The 22,371-nt window shown below is 48.6% G+C and overlaps 1 protein-coding gene across 2 annotated transcripts in view; it reads right to left on the bottom strand.

Annotated features, from left to right (window-relative positions):
* The window catches only part of RALGPS1 (Ral GEF with PH domain and SH3 binding motif 1), a 329,731-nt gene that overhangs the window by 186,736 nt on the left and 120,624 nt on the right, over positions 1-22,371 (bottom strand). For both annotated transcript variants that reach the window (XM_060014138.1, XM_060014137.1), the window contains exon 5: positions 2,312-2,395. In XM_060014138.1, coding sequence (XP_059870121.1) covers positions 2,312-2,395 — 84 coding nt within the window. The remainder of the gene's footprint in view (positions 1-2,311; positions 2,396-22,371) is intronic.

A 22,371-nucleotide genomic window follows, 5' to 3' on the forward strand; every position in this document is an offset into this window, starting at 1 on the left:
GGCTTTATGGTGAACTCCCTGGGGCCAAGACACAAGCCTGGCCCATAACAGACCCTTAGGGAACCTGGCCAAGCTCTTCCATCTCAGCCACTCTATAAACAAATCCGAAGGGACTCAGGTCCCATGGAGAAGCAGGCACGTCCTCAGAGGCCGACCAGAACACTTGGCTGCTGGATTTTTGGTTTGGCCACAGGGAGCCTCAGATTCCCTCGCAACCTCCTTCCAATCAACTAATCTTCCCTTTCTTCCCGAAAAAATGTTTGGATGCCTACTACATACAGACACGGCGCTAAGAGCTCTACCTATATCATTTCATTTCATTTTCGTAACAACTGTGCACAGTGAGTACTATTATCATTCTCATTCACAGATAAAGGAAACAGGCTCAGAAAGGTAAGGGACCTGCTCGCCTTTATCTGGAGTCTGATGAGCAGCTTTGCTGTCACACGTGAAAGTCTGCCAGGAAGAGACGCCAATCAGTTCATCTCACGGAAAGCAGCCCCAGCGGCTGATGGACTGGCCACTGGCCAGTTTTCAAACCAGAGCTACCAGGGCTGTGTCCAGGAACTGCTCTCTAAGTGGCTCACAGGCCAGCAGGGAGACCATTTCTCAGAGCATTCTGTGAGAATGCAGCTTTACTTCTGGCTCATTTCACCCACTTGGTCTGAGCTGGACACAATACAATTGTTCACAGAACAAGCTGCACTGCCCTTTGCCAAGCTGACCTGGCCTCCACGTGCAAAGCAGATTACATCAGAGCCGCCAGTGGCCCTCCTCCGGGAGCTCTGTAGCTGATCAGAGGTGGGACTGAGCTGGCTCCCAGCCAAATAGTTTTGCTAAGGAAACTATGAATCCCCTGATACTGTGTACACATCTGGTTTTTTTAAAAGACTAAGCTCAGTTGAAAAGGAAAAGATTTTGAAAATAAAGAAGAAAAAAAAGAAGGCTTCAGTATTTCTCTTTTCAAAACAAAGGGTGTACAGTCCCTACCACAGATGTGGCTAGGCCTTCCTTAGTTCCTGTTGTATCTCAGAAAACAACAATAATGTGAACTCTGGCCTTGATCATCAGAACACAAGCTGGCGCCTCTCTGAGTCTCTCACTATGCTTGGAGCGGTAACCAGCCAGGGCTGGAGAAGCCTGGAGAGAGCTGAGTAACGGCAATGCGCAGGACCCGGCATTTCCCAGCGGGATGGCCCAGCTGGAGGGAAGGCCCAAAGGGAACCCAGGCCCAACACCCAGAGCCCCAGTCACGTACACTGTGCAACCTCGAGGCCACTGTCCTCATCTGAAACCAGAAAAGCAAGAAGAAAGAGGAAAAGCTGTCAACAGCCCCATTTGGAGCTTTGGTTTGTTCAAAGGGGTCTTGCAGGGTACTTTCTACTGAAGATCATGTTCTGGCAGGTCTGTGTGAGCAGTCAGAAGCCTACCCCACTTACTTGGTCCAAGTCCCTGATATCATTCCTTTAGGTGGGGATGCAGCGCTTCCTACCTGGAGCAAAGGTTCTGATTGGACCAAGTCGGTTTGTAGTAGCATGCATGCGGCCAGTGACCAGGCCATCAGAAATTCAAATAAATTCAATTCAAAAAGTGTTTCCTGAGTACCTCATTCATTCATTCTACATATATTTACTGAAGGTCTGTTATATGCCTGACATAGGGCAAGGTGGTGGGGGACACAGTGATGAACAAGATAGACATGGTTCCTGCCCTCGTGAAGCCCACAGATGGCCAAGGAAGATGGAGACTAAAGAGTTACACAGAATGAGGACAGATGGGGAAAGGACCACATGGAGAAGTACAGGTGCACTGAGGAGACATATGACAGGGAGACCTTATACAGGCTGAGATTCATGGGAGGCTCCTAGAGAGAGTGACATTCCCACTGAGATCTGGTTGGGAGCTGAACATGGAGGACAGCACGAATGGGGCCCTGATGAGACCAAGATGTGATGCAGCAGGAAAGAGGCGGGAGGCCAGGATGGCCGAAGCCCACAGAGTGGGGGGACAGACAAGAGATGAGGCTGGAGAGGTGGACAGAAGCCAGACCCACCACGCAGGACCTTGTAGGGCACATTAAGGTGCCCGAACCCTAGCTTAAGTGGAATTGGAAGCCACCGAAATGATTTAAACACAGAAAAGAGGTGTTCAATTCCCCCCGCTGTGTGAAAAAGCACAGATGAAGTGGGGGCTTAGGAAGAGGAGTTTGGACCTGGGGCCAGGTGCCTGAGACTGAAGCCTGGAGGGGCTCCCAGCCCATGGGGGACAACAGAGCGCTATCTGCACAGGCACATGCAAGCGGCATTCTTACCTGGTTAAACCTCCGGGTAAAGGCCACGACGTTGGGAGCGAGACTATGTTTCTCCTTCTTACTCCATCCACAGCTGGCTAGTTCCTGGGAAGCACAAAGTCAATTTCAACAGTGATTCCAATAGGGATGCAAATACAGCAGGGCATCTAACTGGAATGTGGACACAGAGATGGGGAAGGACTGAAGCACTGGCCATCTATGTCCTCCCAGGGTGGGAGAGATTCTCCTCCTCCTCTGGAGAAGAGGGCTGGGTCTCTAGGTGGAGGTGTATCCTGGGACCCCCAGAGGTGAGGGTGAGAAGCAGGACACTTTTCTCCATAACCCCGGCCACATCTCCCAGGACTTCTATGCCAAATTATTCTCAACCCCGCCACTGCCACTCTGCCAGCTCCCCGGGACCAGAAGCCCTTTCTTAATGCAAATTGTCTGCGAGAGGGTATAATGTTATATTGAGCAGGATCATACCCCAGGGCTACCTTAAAATTAAAATCTGGCTGAAGATGCTCAGATTTCATTGACCAAGTGACATCCTCCATTCCTGGAACCAGGGGACGTCCTGGGCCAAGCGATCAGAGAAGCTTCTGGAATGACCTCAGATTCTTTCCTGAAGTTGCCCCCCCCCACCACCGCCATCTCTCATATAAACAAAAGGGGGCAGAAAGACAGGTTGCCTTAATATCTTCTTCAGGAGCGTAGTCTCTTCTTTTCTAGCAGATTTAGCATTATAATTTGAAGAGTCAAATGACCTAAATGTTACCTAACAGTGAGGCTGGTTCCTCTCCAAGGGAGGAAATGGGAGCAATCTAATGAGATTACCTGGGGGAAGTAGATAAAAGGATGAAGGAAAAGCCATTAACTAAATGCCCAGCTTTGCCAGCTTGTGCCTTGGTGACCCCTGGCAGAGAGAATGCAGGGAAGGAAAGTTCTCTACCCCTCAGTTACAAGGCTTCCTTCTAACTCATATCCAGCCTCTGTATTATTAATGACATTATTTTTTGCCCCACACCTGGAACTTTTATAAGGGCTTTAGTGAGGGTCGGCTGCCTACCAGCCGGAACAGACACAGATCAGGGGTCTACCAGGAAGTCAGGGGGTGCTGTGGGAATGGCCAAAGACAAACTGAGCAGTTAGGCCTGAAGTGCCGTGCCCTTCAAATGCATCTCAGGACCCAACTGAAGTCACCGGCACGCGCCTGTGGGAAGCCGGCTGCAGGCAATGGGCAGCTCCGGATTCAAGGTGAATGACATGGACTTGAGAACGCTTGGGAACCAGCCAGGAGCTAAGAAACACAGCTCCTCTTCCTGGAGGCCTCACTTCTATAAATGGCACTATTGTCCTCCCAGTCACCCATATGAAAAAATACAGCAGACATCCTTGACCCTGCCAAGTCCTTCTCACCCTCACAATTTAGACCCCAAGTCATGGTAATGACAATGATATTAACTAATGCTACCATTTACCAAGAATCCCCCATTGTGTCGGTACCGGACAGGGAGCCTCACTTGTTATCTCATGTAATTCTCACCACATCCGTTTTAATACAGAAGAGGGCTGAGTCCTATAGTCATCACCTTGAATGAACGCTCTGGCTCCACTTCTTTTCACAAGTAGACGTGAATCTCTTTGAGCTGTAGAGTTTGCCTGTTTACCATGATTCTCCTCGATGTGTGTATCCGAGTTTCTTTTCTAGCGTATATTTGACCTACAAAGTCAGTTCCATTGACTCCTACTCCACCCCACCTTTAGAACATATGCAGTCGGCAAATGTATATTACTGCCCTTTCGAAAGGTAACTGTGAGGACAAGAGCCTCTCTCCCCTACGGATTCCAAAGCCAGCCCTGGAAATGTATGTGTTATAATCGGATATAAAAGAGAATTTCTAAAACTGATGTTCAAGGACTGGAGAATTTCTAAAATTGATGTTCAAGAACATCAATTTCTAAAACTGATGTTCAAAAACTGATGTTCTTGAACTGATGTTCAAGAGAATTTCTAAAACTGATGTTCAAGGACCACCTTTAGAACATATGCAGTCGGCAAATGTATATTACTGCCCTTTCGAAAGGTAACTGTGAGGACAAGAGCCTCTCTCCCCTACGGATTCCAAAGCCAGCCCTGGAAATGTATGTGTTATAATCGGATATAAAAGAGAATTTCTAAAACTGATGTTCAAGGACTGGGACATGGTTGTTGCCCAGTTTCTGGCTGGTAGTTGCTCCCTTTGTTTTTCCCTGAATTCTTTAATAAACAGCAGAAGTTATACACACATCCGTAAGTGTGGGGGGCAGGGACGGTACACGTGTGTAAGGGTTCATTTAATTCAGAGTTTGGGTCTATTTCCACACTGTAAGTAACTTAGGAAGGCATCCTCAAAGGGAGCAGTGTGGACCTTACAGACCGAGCCAGGTCAGAGCCCACCCTCCACACACTAGCTGCGTGATGTGTGTCTTCTCAGAACCTCAATTTTCTCACCTTAAATGGGTCTGATAATATATTTACCCGTGAAGCTCATTAGAACAGGTAAGATTAAAGCTCACACAGAGGACCTGGCATGTAACAATCACTTGATAAATGTTATTACCCACCCTCCTCTTTCCAGGGTCACGCTGCTGTCAGACACGGCCTTAAATCCAAACACTCCCTTCTTTCTTCCACACACACTCTTGTCGCTGTCTTGAATTATTAACAAAATCGATTATTATTTCTCTTTCATTCTGCTGATGTCATTCAGGCAAGAACCAAAGCAGGTACTTAATACATCTGCCCCAAATTTGTTTGATTTGAATATTTCTAAGACCCTGATTTAAAAACTGCATGTACAGTTCTTGGCGTTTGACAATTCCCTAAGGACCCTTTTGCACTGGAATACATGTCACATTTAAAATTAAAACTTTGGGACTTCCTTGGTGGTCCAGTAGTTAAGACTTCGCCTTCCAACACAGGGGGTGAGGGTCCCACCAATACAGCTAAGATCTCATGTGCCTCACGGCCAAAAGACCAAAACAGAAGCAACATTATAACAAATTCTATAAAGACTTTCCAAAAAATGGTCCACATCAAAAAAAAAAATCTTTAAAATGAAAACTTCAACAGAGTAAAACACTATGTTTGAGAGGTTCCTTGATAAAATGGAAAGGGTCCTTTCCTTGCTCTGAATCCCAACCCTGTCACTCATTTCCTGGGTGACCGCTCTCTTGGCATCAGTTGCATCGCTGATGAAAACAGGGATGCTGAGACTAACTCCACAGAATTGTGGCGGAGACCAAGAGAGATAAAGCCTGACAAAGGAGGTGACATGCAGGGTACAGGCCTGGCTCACAGCAGATTCATTTGTTGAATGGACAGGGCATGAACATTCCTCAGTGTTGAAATCTCCCAAATCCAGTGCAGAAAGATTTATCAAGATGTCAAAAGAAATAAGGCCATTCTAACTGCACTAAAACACGTCCCAAGCCCAGCCTCCTTGGCAGTATTCCTCTTCTGTGTTTGGCCTTATAGGAATATGAGATGCCATCTGTGTGAAGTGGGTTTGGAAAACGTGAAGTAATAGAACAACACTCCTCCAGCCACTATTACCTAAAAAAGGTCCATGTTACAGAACAGATTTGAGTGTAATTAAGTTAAAATTGACCAGAGGAGACGGGGCTGGTTCTATAAGGGAGACAAGGGGCTGCGCTGAGGCTGGTAAGGCCTTGGTAGCCCTGCGTGCTGTAGAGCCAGCCCTGTGGCTGCCCTGGGGTGCGCTGGGGCCCTGATCTCGCCCAGGCTGTCCTTGGCTCTGAGCTGTCTGCTGAGGTCCACTGGATGTGAAAGGGCAGTAAGAGCCTGTACAGTCCTTGCCAGCTTCTTCTGGGACCTTTTCTCCATCATGTGGCTGTTCCCTGGGTTCATCGGGGAGAAACTTTCTGCCACTAAATAAACAAATTTACCTGCCTTCTCTCCCTTCCTCAGGCTTTAGTGGAAGAGAGGTCCTGTCCGCTCAGGACCCGCTCTCCTCCTGGCTCCCTCCCCCTCCCTGCTCAGAGGCCTTGCTCTGATGCCCTCTCTGGTCCCTGTATCTTCAACCTCTTCCTCTCCACTTTCTTTCCTGCTAGGATTTTTTTTTTTTTTTTTTTGTGGTACGCGGGCCTCTCACTGTTGTGGCCTCTCCTGTTGCACAAGCCAGGCTCCGGACACGCAGGCTCAGCGGCCATGGCTCACGGGCCAAGCCGCTCCGCGGCATGTGGGATCTTCCCAGACCCGAGCACAAACCCGTGTCCCCTGCATCGGCAGGCAGACTCTCAACCACTGCGCCACCAGGGAAGCCCCCTTGCTAGGATTTTAATGTGCAAAAGCCTCTCCCATTAATAATAATAATGGTGGTGACAACAATAACCACGATAGTAATAACAAAAGCCATCTTTTCTAGACCTCCCTGACGCCTGAAAGGGTTGTCGGTTCTCCCTGTTTCAACCCGCTTCCCTGGCCACCTCCTTCTCTGGTGAGGCAAACTCTCTGCATATTTTCTGTTCTCTGTCCTTGCCCCTCAGCTCTGTGTTCTCTTGGTTGTCTTGACGCCTCTCGGGCCCCCCATTCGCAGTGTATTTTCCAGTTGCTTTGTTCTTTTCTGACACATGTCCCCCAAGCCCCACCAAGGTCGTCTTCCATATTCTCTACATCTGCATCCCTTCCTGGAAGATCACACACACCACCACGGCTTCCACCACATGCCCATGTCCAGCCCAAGTTTCTCTCCTGACTCTAGACCAGGATATTCAGCCACCTCCTGGCCACACCTCCCTTGCCCTCCCACAGGCACCTCAAAATCAGCACGCCCAGAGCCAAAAGGGTGCCTGACCAGCTGCCTTAAGTAAAAACACCTAACGACATGAGATTCATTTAGACATTCAATCTGACAAAGGAGGGTGCTTATTACAAAGACTGTCCATGGAAAAAATCCCTAACCAAGATAAAAACAACTCTGTCTTAATACCCCCATCTGCAAGCATTCCTAGGTGACAGCAAAAGTCAACACTGGTTTTGGCTCACCCTCGAAGCTTCTCTGGCCACCAGCTTTGTGGTTAGGGTTTTGGGAGTCAGATGCCCTGAGGTGGCCTGAGAAAGGCCTGACCCTGACTGTGCCTGGGGTCAATGAGGTAAGGCCCTGGAAGAGGAGACCTGGGGAGTGGGACAAGTCCTCCCTGAAGACCCCCACAGGATCTAAGCCACTGAGCCATAGGCAGCCACATGTGGCCCTTCCACGCATGTGTTTAATTCTAATTGGAATCTGCTCCAAATCACATTCCTAAAACATGCCCACATGGAAGATGCACCACGTCAAGGAAAGGTCACTAAATCTGACCTCAGGGACCACACCACATTACATCTTGCTCAATGGCAACCTTTTTTCCTTCCTTCTACCTCCAAGTTTCTCCCCATCCCTCCCATCCTACCCTCTGGAACAATCTTCAGAAGAACTGGTGGGACAGTCACACACTAGTCAAAGGAGTTTTAAAAGCACCCCAGGGAGTGGGTGACCCACTGAGGCAGTGGGGGGAGACAGTGCCAGTTTGGGGGTTGGCAGTGGGGTCTGACTAAGGAGTAAGGCATTTCAGAGCTCTCATACCTCACAGCTGGGAATGCAAAATGGTAGCGCCATTTGGGAGAGCAGTTTCACAGTTTCTTTTAATGTTAAGCATACACTTCACGAAATGACCCAGCAATCTCACTAAAGCAAACATTTCATTTGTACACACAAAAAACTGTGTGCATGTTTATGGCAGTTCTCAATATGGAAATTCTCAATTTCCCCAAACTGGAAACCCAGGTTTCCATCAATTGGTGAAGGGACAAACTGTGATCCATCCATATAATCAAACACTACTTGGCAATAAAAAGGAATGAACTACTGACACAGGCATCAGCAAAGATAAATGTCAAAAGCTTTATGCTAAGTAAAAGGAACCAGACACAAAAATATTATAGGATTCCATTTTTATGACATTTGGAGATAGGTAAAAACTATAGGGACAGAAACCAGATCACTGGCTGCCAGGGGCACAGGGAAGTTCTAAGATGCTAGGCAAGTTCTCGCCCTGGATCGTGGTGGTTCCGTGAGAGAACAGTAGTCTTGCCTACCTTATCCACGGTTTCGCTTTCTGCAGTTTTAGTTACCTGCAGTCAACTGAGGTCCGAACATATTAAATGGAAAATTCCAGAAATAAACAATTCATACATTTTTAAATCATGCACCGTTCTAAAGCATGATGAGATCTCATGCCCTACAGCTCTGTCCAGCTCAGAACGTGAACCATCCCTTTGTCCAGCACATCCTGCCTGTCAGTCAACAAGTGGCCAGCTGTTATTAGATTGATTGTCGTGGTGTCACAGTGCTTGTGTTCAAGCAACCCTTATACTTAATAATGGTCCCAAAGCACAAAAGGAGTGATGCTAGCAATTAGGATATGCCAAGGGACTTCCCTGGTGGTGCAGTGGTTGACAGTCCGCCTGCCAATGCAGGGGACACAGGTTCGAGCCCTGGTCGGGGAAGATCCCACGTACCGTGGAGCAACTAAGCCCGTGAGCCACAGCTACTGAGCCTGCACTCTAGAGCCCGCAAGCCACAACTACTGAGCCCATGTGCCACAACTACTGAAGCATGCACACCTAGAGCCCGTGCTCCGCAATAGGAGAAGCCACTACAGTGAGAAGCCCACACTCCGCAGAGAAGAGCAGCCTCCGCTGGACGCAACTGAGAAAATCCCGCACGCAGCAACGAAGATCCAATGCAGCCGAAAATAAATAAATAATTTTTTTAAAGCGTGAATTTTATTGCATAAAATTAAACTTCAGTAAGTGTGACTAAAAAAAAAAAAAAAAAAGGAAAGAAAACAGTCCGAGCATCGAGGACTGTGAAGGGAAGCGCAGCAATAACAGCCATACAAAAGAACTAAAGAACAACTAGTTCACGTGGGACTAAGACAAAGAGGCCTGAAGGAGGGTCTCTGGGAAAAAAATAATGCAATTAAAAATGATAGGAATAAAAACATAACAGCAAACTTGAAAAAATTTGAGGACATGATGAGGGCAAATGATGATAGAAAAAAAGCAATTATAATCTCCAGGAATAACAAAATACAAGAAATTCCTGTTTGTATATTTTTTTTTGTTTATTTGTTTGGTTGGGTTTTTTTTGCGGTACGCGGGCCTCTCACTGTTGTGGCCTCTCCCATTGCGGAGCACAGGCTCCGGACGCGCAGGCTCAGCGGCCATGGCTCACGGGCCCAGCCGCTCCGCGGCATGTGGGATCTTCCCAGACCAGGGCATGAACCCGTGTCCCCTGCATCGGCAGGCGGACTCTCAACCGCTGCGCCACCAGGGAAGCCCTAAATATATATTTTAATAGCTGTATACATTTAAATATTTTATTTTTTCCCCAATGTTAGGCAGTTGATGGATTAAAAGAAAAGGGAATCTGTGGGCCCTTGATGTGAGGCATATTCTCTCTTGAATGGCCCAGGGTCCTTAGAGAATGAAATACAACCCTGGCACACTACCTAGCTTGACACTGAATGACACTTACACATTTACATAGCCATAAAAATGAATGCTGTTTGTTGGTTTGCAACTTTTAGAGTCAACCTAAGGAAAACTGATGGACTTGGTGTAACTGCAAAATGTCAGAATGTTAATTAACTTGACAGTGTAAAAGTACAGCTGACAGAAGGTGGCAAGTGGAGAAGGGGAGGAAAAGCATGGGAAGTGAGCAGTCAAGAGACACTATATAAAGCTGATGAAATCGAGGTCTCAGCGCACCAAATAAAGTTCCAAAAATAACCAGTAGAAGAAAAATCCTCTGGGGAGGGGACTGGAGTAAGGGATCAAAGCCTTTCTTCATGAGCTCTTCTGTACTATTTGAATATCATGAAAAGATTACTTTGAAATAAATTTTAATAGGTGATATGTTATAATATTACACATTGTAAAGCTTCTAAAATTAAATTTTAACAGTTGAGTAAACACTCAAATATACAAAATTTTTATAAACTCATAACCTGCTTATAACCTGTCAGGGTCAACATCTATAACGCAAATGTGTCAACATAAATAGCAGATAGTTTTCAGGTGGCCACTAGGCACTTCTGTACCTTCTGATGGAGTAAGCATGTGAAATCATGACCATCTGAACCTTCAGGAAACAGGCCTGTCCCACAGGAAACGTCAGGGCTTTTACCCAAGTGAATCACAGAGAAGGGAGCAGCTAACCGGGGAGGCTGCCTTAGACCCTCACTGGGACAAAATTGGCTGTGATGAAAAATGGAAGGAAAAGAAAAGGGAAGGAGGAAAGGTAAAAGGAGGCAAGGATGGAAGAAAGAAAGGAAGGGAGAGGAAGAACGGAGGGATCAGGGAAGAGGGGAAAGAAGACCGGAGGGCGGGGGGCCCAGCTGAGCACCAGCCCCCATGCTGGAGGGGCTCCAGGACAGTCAGACGAGACCTCGAGGAGCTCAGTGTCTGGCCGGTGGGGGAGACAGACATGAACACAAATCACTGTAACTCAAGACAACAAAAAGCAACTACACTTTCCTGCTTTATTTCTGAAGGTTGAAGACCTAAAAAGACATTTCCTAGATCCAAGCTTTCTGAGTGACTGTCAGTGGGCTGAGGCATCTTTAGCTCTTTCCTGGGAGAAGAAGGAGAAAGAGGGGAAAGGGTGAGAAGAAAGGATGAAGAAGGAAGAGGAAGAGAAAAGGAAGAGACAACAGTAATTGACAATTTATAAAACATATCTACATTCGACACCAGAGTTAAAGTATGTTTTATGAAATATAGCAATGGACCAAACAAACATGCTCTTGCTTTCTATGTTCTACAGGAGGGGAGAGAGATGAGAAATTTGTGATTAGTCAAATGATGATAAATCCTTTAAAAAAAATGTTAACCAGGATGAAGGAATGCAATATTGGAGCGGATGCCTCAGGATGCCTGGCTGATAAACCGACTGGAGTGGAGACCACGAACGAGGTTGGCAGCAGGCTCTGCAAGGATCCAGGGAGAGGGTTCCAGGCCGAAGGAAGTGCGAGTGTGAAGACCCTGGAAGCTCTGACAGCACAAGGTGGGCAATGAGGCTGGAGCTGCTTGAGCCTGGGGCGGGTGGGAGGAGACGGGGTAGGAAGGAAGGGGGTGGAGGCCTCGAGGGCAGGTAAGGACTAGAGTTTATTCTGAGTGGGATTGGAAGGCTACAGAGGGACTGAGCAGAAGCAGTTCCAAAAGCCTCATGCTGTGCGCTGGGTAGGTTTTATCAGACCCAACCCACCCCGTGCTCTTGTGCTGTGCTACATACAATCTAACCTGTACTATAACCTCATACACGGGCAACATAATTTTCTCACGTGAGAGCAATTCACTTTAGTAATTTGAAAGAAACACCTGCTAGGGGCTGTGTGTGGAGAAGGGAGGAGCCCGGCCCCGAGGGAAATGAACACGAGGGCCTCCATAAGGGCTCAGAAGCCCTGGTGAGACAAACCACAGAGGGGGAAAGAATCGCTGGGGACAAATGGGTGCCTTCTGTGGGGTCGGGGTGCATGGGGGTCCCTGACCTAGTAGGAGGAGCTCTGCTTTCTCAGCTTCCAGTCTGTTCATTTCTGTACAGCAGCTGGTTTACAGTCACTATTGTTTCATCAAGTCCTCAAACTACCGTCTGTTTAGCAAACATGCAGATTTAGGGTCATGAAGATGATGCAAACTTCCCCAAACATTCCTTTTCCAGCCCTAGTGTTGTGCAGCTCTGCACAATTAGAACCAGCTGTCCAGGCAGGGCAGCGGCCAAATGCAACCCTGTGAACAACCTCCAGTCCACGTGACAGCGGCCCTGTGAGCAAAACAGAGAGCGGCCCGCAGTGCAGCCCACCCGGATTCCCGGGCTCGTCACGAGGCCCACAGGGCCTCACGTTCATTTCCCACTCTCACCCCGGGGACTGTGCTCAATCCCCTTTCTCTGTATTCTTGGGATTTTTTTTTCTCAAATAACATCATTCAGATGTTCTCTTTTTAAAAAGAATACATTTTTTTGTTTGTTTGTTTGATCAGAGACCTAGCACATGCTCAGTACAGAAAACCTAGACAATACAGAAAGCCCACAGAAGAGAATTTAAATCACCCACTAGCCTAACACCCAGAGAAACCATAATTTACAATCCGGTCAATAATAATGACAATAACAACAACAGCAAACTTTACTGAGCACTTACTAAGTGTCAAACACAATGTCAATCATCTTATGTACATTCATCCTTTGCTCACTGAATTCTCACAGCAACCCTATCAGATAGATACTGTAATTGCCCCCTTTTACAGATGAAGAAATGCAAGCTTAGAGAAGTTAAGCAATTTGCTCAAACCCACATATGTGGTCAACCTGAGAGCCAAGATTCCAACCTGGGTCTGTAGGTCTCAGGAGCCTGGCCCCTTGGCCTCAGAGCAGGTCCATCTCCAGAACGGAGGCCCTTCCCCACTCCCAGGCACAGAGGTACGCAGAGGTACACACGCATACGCACACACACTCTCTCTCTCAATGGAACTCACACTGTAGCTGTGGCTTTGTCCTTACTACCTCGTCATTACAGACATTTTCTCACGTCTGCCCCACCCTCCTTTCACACTCCATACACACTTGACATCTCCTAGAAACAATCCATCATATTCGTCTCCTTTTGTTTTTCCTCTGAGTTCTAGGAGAAAATTTTAGTCTGCCTTTTAATTCTCCTTTTGTTTTCTACAATATCTGGTTTACTGCTCACTGTTTCCACTGCAATTTAAATTTGGTAATCACGTTTTTTCAGCACAATTCAACCCTTCTTAATCTGGATCTTCGCAAACTGCATTCGTCTGTAACACTGCCGGGAACACAAAATGAAATTTCTGGAAGTAATGGGGAGAGGCAGGTTCTGACCTAGTCCTCGCACTGCCTACGATTTTTTGTCTAAACATAACTTTTCTGTGTCTGGTGAGTATGCTAAACACCAAATCGGAAACTTGAAAAGTTAACTCAAAATTTCCAGGGCCACGTGATTTTACCAGTGAGTCCTGTCAGACCTCATAATTAAGTGTTTAAGTAACACCTAATTCTTATGCTAAATAATTTATTCCAGAGCACAGAAAGCAATGGAGAGAAGCCCCAAACCCTAACACCTAACAAATACAGAACAAGTGGGAAAAAGAATCATCATACATGGCCCAGCAGGTTTGTCTAAAAAAATGTAAGAATAGGGCTTCCCTGGTGGCGCAGTGGTTGAGAGTCCGCCTGCCGATGCAGGGGACACGGGTTCGTGCCCCGGTCCGGGAAGATCCCACATGCCGCGGAGCGGCTGGGCCCGTGAGCCATGGCCGCTGGGCCTGCGCGCCCGGAGCCTGTGCTCCGCAATGGGAGAGGCCACAACAGTGAGAGGCCCGCGTACCGCAAAAAAAAAAAAAAAAAAAAGTAAGAATAAGCTAATATTATGAAAACTATTAACATAATAACAGTACATCAATAAATCAAAGAAGAGGAAAGTGTTATGTTCCTCTCAGATACTGAAAAAAGTAATTAGCAAAATGCAACATTTGTTTGGGATTTTAAAAAGAACTTCTTAGAAGCTTAGTAATATCTCCAACCAACAGCCATCATTATATAACAAGAGAAACACTAAAGGAATCTGAATTAAAGTTAGAAACAAGAGGTGGTGCATCCTTTCTCAACAAGGTTCCTTATCTGAACCATAGAACACAGAAAGTGACTTGAGAGTGACTGTCTTAATTCTCCTAAGACTGGGACGTTTGTACACACAATGGACCTTCAGGCATTAGGCTTAATCCTCTCATGGATCCCTGGTTGAGAAAGGCCTATAACCCAGTGCTGGGCAATAGAAATATAATGCAAGCCATATATTTTAAATTTTCTAGTATCCGCATTAAAAAAAGAAAAAAACAGGTGAAATTATTTTTAATAATTTATTTTATTCAATATACCCAAATATTATATTTTCAACCTGCAATCAATACAAAATATACAAAATTATCGATGAGACAACTTACATTCTTTTTGTACTATGTCTGAAATCTGGTCTGTTTTTCACACTTACAGAACACCTCAGTTTGGACCAGTCACATTTCAAGTGTCCAGTAGCTAGATGAGGCCGCCATCTTGGACAACACAGCTCTAACCAATGGACAATGACACTGAAATACAAAATACAATTACTGAAAAGGAGAGGTCAGGCAGGTGAACCAAAGATAGGTCGAGAGGCCCCATCAGCAGGGCCAGGGAGAGGTGGGGAGCCAAGGCAGCCAGCTGAGAACCAAAAAGGAAGGTTAGCCCAGGACAAGCAAGAAGACAGAACAGGTAAAGAACCTACTCATGACTGACCTTAAGTAATGGGTTCTGTATGTCCCTGTTACTGAAGGTCTGACCCCACCTCCACTCCCCTGCTCTCCCAAAGGGAGGTAGAGCTTGTCTCTAATGGATGAGGTAGATCCAGCTGCAGCTATATAGGAACTCAGGTTACAGACAGAATGAAATACGTTCAAAAAAGATGGAGAGGGACTTCCCTGGTAGCACAGTGGTTAAGAATCCTCCTGCCAATGCAGGGAGACAGGTTCGAGCCCCAGTCCAGCAAGATCCCACATGCCGCAGAGCAACTAAGCCCGTGTGCCACAACTATTGAGCCTGTGCTCCAGAGCCCACAAGCCACAACTACTGAGCCCGCGCGCCTAGAGCCTGTGCTCCGCAACAAGAGAAGCCACCGCAAAGAGAAGCCCGCGCACTGCAATGAAGAGTAGGCCCCGCTCGCCACAGCTAGAGAAAGCCTGCGTGCAGTAACAAAGACCCAACGCAGCCAAAAATACATAAATAAAATGAATAAATTTAACAACAACAACAAAAAGATAAAGACATGTGCAGCCCACTTTGGCAATTTCATGTTTTCACAGGGTCTTCCTAAGTAAGGAGTCCTGGGTTCTACTCTCAGCTGTGCCCTGAACCCCCTCTGAGAGTTTGGGTCAGTCCTTCCCACTAGGGGGGCTCATGTCCTGTCTGTAAAATACAGTGGCCCTCGATGGTCCTTAAGATCCTCCCAGTTCTCCCATTCTATGAGCCTGCGGGAAGCAGAGGTCACAAGTGTAGCTTTATAGAAAAACGCTATTAAGTAAGCCCTATCCCTGGAGACTCCATGACTGAGCAGTTTTCTTTGCAAGTGTTTTGAGGGGGTGTAGAGAGGCTGAATCTCAGAGACACAGTCAAGAAGGAGGAGGGGGCTTCAGGGCACTGCGCCGGTCCTCAGGGATGGGGTAGACACGACAGTCCGGGGAGGCAGGAGACGGGAACCAGCTGGGGGGAGGCAGGCTGGGGGCAGACAGAGAGAACACAGCCCAGGTTACAGAAAGAGGGAAGGGAATGAAAGTGGAGGCGAGGGGAGGGAAGGGGAGAAGAAAGGAGGGGAGGGAAGGAAGAAGGAAAGAAAAGGGGAAAAAAAAGAGAGAAGAAAGGCGTTCGGGGTTAAATCCAGGTGGGATCAGGTAGGGGAGAGGCGCACCCAGGTGGAGCAGGACCAGGAGGGAGGGTGTGGAGGCCCCACGGGGGCAGCTTGCCGTCCAGGGCAGGAGAGAGAGCAGCGGCAGTACCCGGAGAGTGTCCCACAGGCTTTCCACGTCCCCAACAGAAGCATCCTCTGAAGGTCTGCATGTCAGGAGCAGACACAACTGTCTGGTCAGATGCCAAAGAGGCAGCACTGGCCACCTGACACCAGGGACACATCCAGGCAGGCCGAGACCCAAACTGTGTGGCCCCCAATCTCACCAGACAGGAAGAGAACACGGTGGGAGCACACTGAGATAACCGACCACCAGCCCCATGGCTCCTCCTCACTCTGTGAGGAGGGTACTTCTAGACAAGATCAGTCCTGTTCCCAGGCTGAGAATAATAATAATGATGATAATAAAACAATAACAACAGCAGCTCAGCTTGCTTACTGTATGCCAGCACTAGGCTAAATACTTTTCTTACATTAACGTCCCTTAATCTTTTAACAACGGCATTCACCAGGAAGCGCTATTATTGCCCCCCCGTTTACACACAAGTAAAACTGAGATCCAGAGAGGATAATTCACTTGCCCAAGGTCACACAGCAAATAAGTGACAAAACTGGGATTCAAACCCAGGTGTGTATGACTCTAAAACCTAAGCTCTTAACCACTGTGCTTTCAGCCTGGTCAAGCATTACTCCCATGATTTTTCACCAACATTTTGAATAACACTGATGGAGTATCTGCAAAGTGGATAGCACGATAGGGGTTACAAAGTGAACAAAATGTCAGGGAAGGAAGAGAAGCACAAGGTATTGCATGTTTCCTACACTTTAGGTCCTGTGCAATGTGCTTACATCTAGTTTATTTTGCTTAAGCTTCAAAGCCAGACCATGAAGTCGATTTTACTATTCCATTTTACAGATGGAAAAACTGAGACTCACAGAGATGAAGTCATTTATACAAGTTCATCTAGGCAGTAAATGGCAGAAACCAGAGCCTGAGCTTTTAATACAAAAAGGTCCCAGGGGGACACTGAGGTATGAGATAAGGTAACCAGACAGGGGGCCTGGGAGTGGACAGATTTCACTCAGAAAAGGCTGAACTGGGGTTGGGGTGGGGGGTGTCGGTAGGGGTGCGTTGTAGAAAACAATGAGCCTGGAGGCTGCACGGGGGCTCAAGTCTGCCCCGCCCTAAGGACATCCTCCCCCACCCCCACCGTACCGCAGCTCCCAGGCCTGACTTCATCTGGATCGAGGCAGAGTTGCAAGAGGGGCCACAGGGTAAGTCTTCATTCATCAAAATAGTTGTTTCATTCTACATGTCACACTGAGTCTTCTCCCCAACCCCTGGTAATTTTCTTTTTGATAACAAGCAACGTGAAGCCCCTGGACAGAGCAGGATTTCTGGAAACAAAGTGAAACCTCTGATAAACTCCAGCAATGGCTCCGCAGCAGGACCTATCACAGGGGTGACTCGGGTTTGACACTGGAACTGTCTGGTGGCAACCAGGGAAGGCCAGTGCACAAGCAGCCAGGAGGAACGGCTCTTTCAGAAAAGCTGTTTCCTCTCCTGAGAAGCTAAAACAAAAACCACCTTTCAAATGTTTGATCTATACAGGGATACTTGTTGAAATTAAAAGTGTGAGGAAGCCTTTCAGCCACCAGAGCCAACAGCCTCTGAGGTGTGACACCACCTTTTGTAGGAGAGGGAGTGAGGCCATGGCTCCGATCACCACCTCAGGCCCGGCCGCCCCTCAACTCTGTCTCCAGCCCCATCTAATCAGTAACGCCAGCTAGTCTCCCCGAGCACCTCCCCGTGCCAGGCTCTGTGCAAGGCTTGGGGGATCGAGCAGTGAGCGTGGCACTTGCCTTCCAGTGGAGAAGACAGGCGTTAATTAAGAACGTGTTGCTAAGTGCCTAAGGACAACTTCCAAGGAGTAATGGAGGGCTGGCACAGCTGAGGAGCAGGGGACTGGGAGCGAGCCAGGTCACGGGGACAGGAGCGGCACGGAGGACAGGCACGGCAGGCAGAGAACAGCCGGCGCGCAGGCCTGGGGGTAGATCCGAGGGCCTGTGAGGAAGCCAGAGCAGGGGGAGCAGAGAGTGGGTGGGGAGGGCTGGACAGGAAGGAATAAACCAGGTCTCACGTGGCCTCCAGGCTCGGGACAGATCCTATGGGCACCAGGGAAACCAGTGGAAATCTTGAAGAAGCTCAGTGACGTGGACAGAGATTTAAGAAGTACAGGGTGGGCGACAGAGCAGGACGGGGCAGAAGTGAGTATGGAGATGAGCATGTAAGATGAGGAGGCGTCCAGAGGGCAGCCTGACCTTGGAGGTGATCCTGGGGACAGAGAGAGGGGGAAGGAGGGGAGATGGGGCAGGGACTGACTAGGGGCAGAGAACATGGGAGAGAGGAGTCGCCGATGAAAGACACCATGTTCCTGGCCTGACCGGGCGGACAGGGGTGCCATCCCAGGGGTGGGGACCACAGCAGGATTCTGGGGAAAGAATCATGGTTTTGGTCTGGGGCATGCTGTGGCCGTAGGGCCTGTGCGAACTTTGGCTGCTGCTTGTTCTGCTTCTTGAAGGAAGCACAGCTCTGCCTATAGAACCAAGTCCCAAGAGCCCCGGGCATGGCATTCAAGTCCTCCACAATGCGACTACCCTATTCTCTGATCTAATTTTGTACAGCACCCTTCCCCTCTCCTTTGCTCTGAGCAAACTAATCTGTTCACTGGTCCCTGTACATGGCCACGTCCTTCCCAACTGCCTTACCAGGTTCAAGCTGTTCCCTCAACCTGGAATGCCCTTTCTTCTGATCTTGTGGCCAAATCACGCGGATCTCTCCAGGCCATGAACAAACAGGACCCCCTCCAGGACGCTCTGTCCACTACCCCGGCTACGAGTATAGGCCCCACCCCCGGACAGTGCTCAGTCTGTCCCCTTCAGTGTGGCCCTTGCCATTATTTACATATATTTCTTACTTTCCCCATTAGACCAGGGATTCTGCATTCGCCCTCGAGTCCCCTGAAAACCAGGCAGGGAGCCTTACACGTGATACATTCAGGTCAATATGTGCCGAATGACTGAACGGTAAGCATGGAACCCGCCATCCCCAGCAGGCCCAGGAATGCCTAGCCAAGCCACAAGAAAACTGCTTAGAAGAACGGCTCCTCTAACTACATTCAAATCCACAGCTCCGGGCTTCTCTGGTGGCGCAGTGGTTGAGAGTCCGCCTGCCGATGCAGGGGACACGGGTTCGTGCCCCGGTCTGGGAGGATCCCACATGCCGCGGAGCGGCTGGGCCCGTGAGCCATGGCCGCTGAGCCTGCGCGTCCGGAGCCTGTGCTCCGCAACGGGAGAGGCCACAACAGTGAGAGGCCCGCGTACCGCAAAAAAAAAAAAAATTCCACAGCTCCACTCGGAGACCACACACTGGCCCCCTTGCACATCAGCCTTCCTCCAGATGCCACTCAGACTCCAAGGGCTGACTATACCTTGACTTCAGCAAATACGCAGCCAAGACGGCTCAGCGCTGCTCTGACCGCCTCCACACCAGAGGGCAGAGGCTCAGAGCCTCCCACAGCCTCACAGTCACCTCAAGGGGTCATCTGGGGTCTGAAATGGACCCTGGGGGTATAGGCAGGTAGGCAGGGGCTGGCCACAACCTGAGCCCTGAGTGCCCCAGGTCCAAGAGGAGGGAAAAGTGGCCGAGGAGTGGGGCTGTGCTCTGTGGAATGGGACAGGGCTGGGGAGAGACGTGCAAATTCTGCCGCGCACAGAGGTGTCTGGGCATAACATTTTGAGAGGCTTGCCCTCTCCAAAAAGTTTATCCACAATGCAGAAGAGGAAAAAGGGAAAAAAAACAAGAGATCACAACTTATTTTATGAGTAGTTTTCATCCAAGAATCTCATATTTTCCACTGAAGGAAAAGCCAATCTACATCTAAAGAGTCAAATTTTCAAGACCTACGCTCAAGAGAAGGGAACAATCTCCAGCCATAAATTAAAAGTTTGCTTTAAACTTTCATTTCCCAAGAGAGTCAGAACTTCAGAGCCCTCCACGCCCTGCAGTTGGGCCCTGACTGTCCACCCGTCTAGTCAGAAGGCAAACAACCCAGGCCATTTGTAATGACAAGCAAACACTAATGAATTTCGGAGCATGTCTGGTGCCTGCATTTATAGATCATAAAATCATCTGGCTTCTTCTCACCCATGCTGACATGCCAATGAGGCAACCCCAAATATTTATAGGCAGGAAGGGGTTGCCAAGACCACTCTGTGAGAGGGGGGCCAGGGGTAGAGGGGACTGTCTGTAATCTCCCCATTACATATAAACCCATTTTTATGCTCTGACATTCAGCCTCAATCTTGGCATGCAAAATCCTATTAAACAGTATTTATTTTTTTTTAAACATCAACCTAACTGTCTCAATTGCATACAGGTACAAACCTAGTCAGAAGTTACCAAAGTGGCTTTTTAAATATCAGCCAGTTATAAGAAAAAGATTTAAAATGCAGTTAGATTTTTCCAGTTAGATATATAATTTGTCTAATACACACGGACTGAATTCTAAGTGTCTGGAGGAAAAGTACTTCTGTAAAAAATAGGCTGTCGGTCCAGGGACACCACACATGTCCCCAGCTCCCAGGGCAGACCCCTCATTGCCCAGCCAAGGCAGAGCCCCTGTCTTGGCCACACTGCCATGACCACCCAGGGAGAAGGGATGGTGGTGGCTCTGGGACTCCTTCCACCCCAGAGGACTCCTTCCACGACCCAGATGGCCCAGACTGGCCCCTGGCTGTCTGGGTCCTCCAGAGGCTGACTTTCATCCCCCAAAGAGGCACACACACAAACCACAGGAAGAGTTACTAACATGCAGAATGAGCTCCTGCATAAGGAGATCTTTCTTAACCCCAAATAGCTACACAGCGTTCCCTTCTTAATGGCCAAGTGTCCCACATCTGACCTAAGCCGTGTGCAAATAAAGGCTGTCTGAACATGGACCATTTGGGGGCATCAATGTGCAGAAGCCATAGCTCATTTAACCGGCTCCTCCCAGGCACGAGCCCCTCACCCCACTCTCAGGCTCCATTCAGAAGCCCACACAGTACAAACACGAAGGGTGCTGACTGGAGCAGATAGGGTCTCAGAGCCAGAAGGTCCCCAAGAGGCAGATGATGTATTGGGACAAGGGGACATTGAAGGACACTGGTTCCCCATTACTCGCACACTGGGGTGTCTGCCCAGCTCTTGACCATTCCTACTTCTCTGGGAACTGCACCTTGCCCTTGACCCCATCACAGGGGTAGTCACCTTGGATGACAATGAACTCGACCCCCACCGCGCCATCAGTAATTCCTTGTGTATGAATTTGGACTATAGGTGCAGGGAGAGAGAACGGAGTCAGCCTCCAGGGCTTAGGGCAGTCATCTTGTGCCTCCCTTGCCTACCAGGGAGTCAGAGGGAGCCGGCAGAAGCCCCGAGAAAGGGAGCTGAGGAAGGATGGAGGACAGAGAGGAAAGACTAGTCTGGCCAGGTTTCTGAGCCCAGATTCCAGCCTCTCTCCACTTCTGGGTTCCATGAGACACCCCGAGGCTTACAGCAAATTCCCCTTTTTATTGGCAAATTCCCCTTTGTCAAGCTGGCTTGAGCTGTTTTCTGTTACTTGAAACTAAAAACATCACCTGGTCTCCCACTGTTCTGTTCTCACAGCCCAGCAGCCTGGGTGGCCTCAATGAAGGAAAGGGTGAGGAAGGGGAGGAACAGCCTGACGCAGGGCAAGGCTTAGAAAGCCCCTTTCTCAGGGAAACCAATCAAACAGGAATCCAGGGACCTCCTTGGAAGAGTCAGGAGCCAGGAACCAGAGATCCGGGACCTGGTTTCCAGTTTCCAACTCCGAGGGAGTTTGGACTCTGTTGACATTCCCAATGTGCAGCTTTGCTTCCCTGCTTCCCTGCTTCCCTGCAGAGGGGTTATGTAGCTAAAGGTCAATGAAGTCAGGGCTGTGAGCTAATCCTTCAAAAGTGGGAAGGGTGGAGATTAGGAGAGCATCTCATCGCACAGGCATCCTGGGGACATATGCCCCAGAGTATGGAGTTTTTCAGGAAGGGAAAGCTAGCCTGGGCTCAGAGGTTCAGGGACGCAGAGAAGCAAATCGAATTTCCCAAGGCTGCACAGCAGCAAGTGCGAGGCCAGTTCAACCTAGGTGGGCCACTGAACCCATGGTCTCAGCTCCACCCCTTCAGTAGATTTCACCTGCCAACTCTTCTTTCCTGGGGCCTAGAGCAAAGCAGCATTTGTGACCATCAATAAAAATAATAGTGACCTCTTCTCCCCATCCCCCCCAAAGGGACTATTTACAGTCACGGTCCTCAACGAAGGGTGGTCCTGTTAGATGGAGGTGCTCTGTCCGGCTGAGTACCTTAAAGGATCTAAGGCCGCACGCTGGGCTGCAGAAGCTGGGGATTGGATCTGTTCTGTACAGAGAAGGGAGATGGATGGTCTTGAGAGGGGAACAAAG

Source organism: Delphinus delphis, chromosome 6 (assembly GCF_949987515.2).
Source record: "Delphinus delphis chromosome 6, mDelDel1.2, whole genome shotgun sequence".
NCBI classification, from domain to species: domain Eukaryota; kingdom Metazoa; phylum Chordata; class Mammalia; order Artiodactyla; family Delphinidae; genus Delphinus; species Delphinus delphis.